The following is a 5,005-nucleotide window of genomic DNA, read 5'->3' on the forward strand; positions in this document are numbered from 1 at the left end:
GATTAAGGAGACATGCAAAACATGCAGTGTTGGGGTGCCTCCAGGACCAGGGTTGGGAACCACTGCTCTAACTCACCCCAGCCCAACACGGTGATCTTCCTCATGTAGTTTGTGATGGTGACGTTCTGTCTGATGAGCCATAAGTACATATGAAGAGCTTGAATGAAGAACCAGGTGAATGAGGCCAGCATGGAGTAATGCAGGAGCAGCGCTATGAAGACGCACGCAGTGTTGTCTTGTGTGTTAGCGACGCTCTCGTTTGACAAAAATGAGGCATTCAGTAGACACAAAGCCACAAACATGTTCATCAAGATCTTCGTGGCCTGATTTGATTTGGCTTTCCTATGAAAACACAAAAACAACTGTTCTTGTAACCTGAACTTTAATACTTTAGAGGTTTGATTTCGAGTTTAATTTAATGTTTGCTTTGAAATTATATGTGAAATTTACTAGCAAGTTAAAATTGTTTCTTAGTGTATTATTAGTGATTACTGATTACTAAACAGCACTAACTATATAATATACTTTAAGATACTCTACCGTAGCAGGAAATGCATGAATAAAGCGATGGCCATAAAAAACATGGAGATGCCGCAGCCGATAGAAGAGATTAAAGTCAGTGATTCCAGATGTGGTGCTGTGACATTTGCATCTGGCAAAAACTGAAAGATCAGAGAAAACAGAATGAAACAGACCAGCTGAATTTGTTGTTTGTTAGCAAGAATCAGATCTTGTTAGCAAATTTTAAATGCTTATAATTTTTCAATCTTTTACTAGTTTACTAGCATGTAGCAGGGACTAAAAGAATGGTATTGATTAGTGGAATCCTTAATTGAAACATGAGTTATGAAAGCGTTAGTTCTTCTTCTCTGAGAAGCTTCTCACCATCAGCACTGCAAAGAATGTCAGATGTGAGCAGGAGCACTTTATAGTGTTGTTGTTGATTTCTGTCTTACAGCCGAACGTCGTCCAATTAAGTTCTCCTTCAAAGAAAAGAGAGCAACGAATGAAATTGATCATAAAAACAACAACCCTGAATGAACTGGATTTGTTGATTGAAATCAGTAGAGTCATAAATGTATTTACCTTTGCCATCCCAAGAAACGCAGGACACATTACCGTTCTGAAAGAACACGTTTATTTTCATTTTGCTTTCACATTGTCCGGTGATTATAACAAAATAAGTTCTGCAACAAAACCTTCATTACCTTATCGTTATGTGTAAAGGACATGTCAATGTTGTCGGTAAGGTTGGAGATTTTTGCCCTCATAGTTATTCCATAAACTTCATTGTTCAAAACAGTGTGAATATTGGTTTCATTCTAAATCAGAAACCAAGAGAACAATCATAAATCATATATAAGTATGCGTGAATATAATTGATCAGAAACATTTGTCCAAAACTAGAAACTTTAAAGAGTCTTTCCATACAAGACTTAAAAGTTAAAAATCATAGAAGTAGTGTAGGGCGATAAAACAATAACACTAATTACCACAATGTATTTTGCCCTGGATAAATCAACAACACGTTTGATAAATGTTCAATGTAATGTTTATGCACCAGAAGCGGAACAAAACAGAGACAAACAAAACACGAGAAATACTGTGCCATGAACATTCCCGTTTTGGGGGCGTTCACACAGAATGCTAAAAACGCTAGACGCAGTGCTGAGGAATATTTTTTTATGTTATTTAAAAATGCAGCACAGAAAGCAAGGATCGTGAGATGCACTTTTGAGACGTTATGCATATAGTCAGTGAGAGATATTTCTCTCAAGGCTCTTATTTAAGAATCAGACTGTGATAATCGCTTTAAGAAGAGTTGTATAATTCGGGGTATCTGGGCACAGCCACTATCAGTGCTTGTCATCAAATAAAATAGTAAACAACTGTAAACAAAAGCTTGCAATGCTTGCCCCGCCTCTGGGGTCTTCTGATTGGTCCACTGTTTTGGAACTGACGTTGATGAGAGGAGCTGCGTGTAAAAGTTGAAATTCCTTTAATTTGACATGGTGTCTTAACGTGACACTCAATATGCGAGACACTGCAAAAGATACAAGACATGAGTCCAACAGTCATACATGTCCGTCTAGTGCATTTCCATAAAAACAATGGAGAAGTAGTGCATTGGAATGGAAAAATGTGTTTTGTGTGAATGGCCCCTTAGAATGCTTTTACGCGGATTTACTATAGTAATGCGAACTGCACCATTGTATTGTGGCAGAAATACGAATATACACTGCCCTTCAAAAGTTTGAGATCAATACAATTTTTAATGTTTTTACTGGAGTCTCTTCTGCTCATCAAGGCTGTATTAATTTGATCAAAAATACAGAAACAACAGTAATATTGTGAAATATTATTGCAATTTCTAATATTGGATTCCTATTTTAATATACTTTAAAATATAATTTATTTCTGTGATGCAGCGCTGAATTTTCATCAGCCATTACTCCAGTCTTCAGAGTCACACGATCATTCAGAAATCATTCTAATATGCTGATTTATTATCAGTGATGAAACTGTTGTGCTGCTTAATTTGTTTTGGAACCTGTGAAAGTTTTTTTTCAGGATTCTTTGATGATCAGTGTCACATGATCCTTCAGAAATCATTCTAATATGCTTAATATATTTTGGAAACTGTGATACTTTTTTTCTTTGATTCTTTGATGAAGTCTTTAAATATCACTTTTTTCCCATTTAACAGATCCTTGCTGAATAAAAGTAGTAATTTCTTTAAAAAAAAAAATTACTGACTCCAAACTTTATAATAGTAGTGTATATTGTTTTCTTTTTTAACTTTTTATTTATCAAAGAATCCTGAGGAAAGTATCACAGGCCCCAAAAAATATGAGGCAGCACAACTGTTTCCAACATTGATTATAAATCACACACTAATAGTGCCATTACCACGCTTCAAATTTACTTAGAATGCCATTGCAATGTGTTTTAAAGTCACTAAAAGTAAAGGATAGTATGACCTTTTGTACTAAAAGTAAAGGATAGTATGACAGTTTGTTATAAGTATAATATTAATGTATGTTCAACACTCTTACAGTGTAATTGAATTGCAATTGTAATGCCACCAAAATACATTTGACGATTATGCTTAGTGAATTCTGCATTTCAAAATTTAAATACAATAGTGGATATTTAAAATGTACTTAAGATCCACAACAAGATCAACAGCGCTCCAGACACACGTTCAAAACATTCAATTCTCTCCTCTGTCCCCCTCCACCACCTCCCACCACTTCTATAACAGCTGATGATTTCGCCACATTCTTCACAGACAAAACAAGAACAATCAGTAGTCAGTTCTCAGCTCCACACACACAGAACCTCAGACCAACCACACCCACTGCTAAAACTCCCATCTTCTCCTTCTGTCCCCTCACTGAGGCAGAAGTATCAAAACTTCTCCTCTCCAGCCATCCTACAACATGCCGTCTAGACCCAATCCCCTCACAGCTTCTCCAAGCAATCTCTCCTACACTTTTACCAGCACTCACACACATCATCAATATATCTCTCCTCACAGGCACCTTCCCCACTGCATTCAAGCAGGCTCGGGTAACCCCACTGCTCAAAAAACCTACATTAAACACTTCACTTACAGATAGCTACAGACATGTCTCTCTCCTTCCGTTCATAGCGAAAACTCTTGAACGAGTTATTTTCAACCAGGTATCATTGTTTCTTTCACAGAACAACAAACTGGATCCTAACCAGTCAGGTTTCAGGAGTGGCCATTCAACTGAGACTGCGCTACTGTCAGTCACAGAAGCCTTGCGGATTGCAAAAGCTGATTCCAAATCATCAGTTCTTATTCTGCTGGATCTTTCTGCTGCTTTTGACACTGTCAATCATCAGATCCTCCTGTCTGCCCTCTCTTCATAGCGAAAACCCTCGAACGAGTTGTTTTCAACCAGGTATCGTTGTTTCTTTCACAGAAAAACAAACTGGACGCTAGCCAGTCAGGCTTCAGGAGTGGCCATTCAACTGAGACTGCGCTACTGTCAGTCACGGAAGCCTTGCGGATTGCAAAAGCTGATTCCAAATCATCAGTTCTTATTCTGCTGGATCTTTCTGCTGCTTTTGACACTGTCAATCATCAGATCCTCCTGTCTGCCCTCTCTTCAATGGGCATCACAGGGATTCCACTTCGCTGGTTTGAATCCTATCTCACTGGTAGGTCTTTCAGGGTGGCTTGGGGAGGGGAGGTATCCAAAGCACATCAACTTGTCACTGGGGTTCCTCAGGGATCAGTTCTTGGACCCCTCCTCTTCTCCATATACACAACATCACTGGGTAAACCTCCCATCTTTTCCTTCTGTCCCCTCACTGAGGCAGAAGTATCGAAACATCTCCTCTCCAGCCATCCTACAACATGCCCTCTAGACCCAATCCCCTCACACCTCCTCCAAGCAATCTCTCCTACACTTTTACCAGCACTGACACACATCATCAATACATCTCTCCTCACAGGCACCTTCCCCACTGCATTCAAGCAGGCTCGGATAACCCCACTGCTCAAAAAACCTACATTAAACACTTCACTTACAGATAGCTACAGACCGGTCTCTCTCCTTCCATTCATAGCGAAAACCCTCGAAAGAGTTGTTTTCAACCAGATATTATTGTTTCTTTCACAGAACAACAAACTGGATCCTAACCAGTCAGGTTTCAGGAGTGGCCATTCAACTGAGACTGCGCTTCTGTCAGTCACGGAAGCCTTGCGGATTGCAAAAGCTGATTCCAAATCATCAGTTCTAATTCTGCTGGATCTATCTGCTGCTTTTGACACAGTCAATCATCCGATCCTCCTGTCTGCCCTCATCACTGGGTATCACAGGGATTTCACTTCGCTGGTTTGAATCCTATCTCACTGGTAGGTCTTTTAAGGTGGCCTGGGGAGGGGAGGTATCCAAAGCACATCAACTGGTCACTGGGGTTCCTCAGGGATCAGTTCTTGGACCCCTCCTCTTCTCCATATACACTACAT

At 39.5% G+C, this 5,005-nt stretch overlaps 1 protein-coding gene across 1 annotated transcript in view; it reads right to left on the minus strand.

Annotated features, from left to right (window-relative positions):
* The window catches only part of LOC107703680 (adhesion G-protein coupled receptor G2-like), an 11,256-nt gene that overhangs the window by 3,443 nt on the left and 2,808 nt on the right, over window positions 1-5,005 (minus strand). The window contains exons 3-7 of the mRNA XM_016506404.1: window positions 1,200-1,322; window positions 1,087-1,123; window positions 886-983; window positions 541-662; window positions 77-342 (exon numbers count right to left, since the gene is read on the minus strand). Coding sequence (XP_016361890.1) covers window positions 77-342; window positions 541-662; window positions 886-983; window positions 1,087-1,123; window positions 1,200-1,322 — 646 coding nt within the window. The remainder of the gene's footprint in view (window positions 1-76; window positions 343-540; window positions 663-885; window positions 984-1,086; window positions 1,124-1,199; window positions 1,323-5,005) is intronic.

Source organism: Sinocyclocheilus anshuiensis, unplaced genomic scaffold, assembly GCF_001515605.1.
Source record: "Sinocyclocheilus anshuiensis isolate Anshui unplaced genomic scaffold, SAMN03320099.WGS_v1.1 scaffold1415, whole genome shotgun sequence".
Classification (NCBI taxonomy): domain Eukaryota; kingdom Metazoa; phylum Chordata; class Actinopteri; order Cypriniformes; family Cyprinidae; genus Sinocyclocheilus; species Sinocyclocheilus anshuiensis.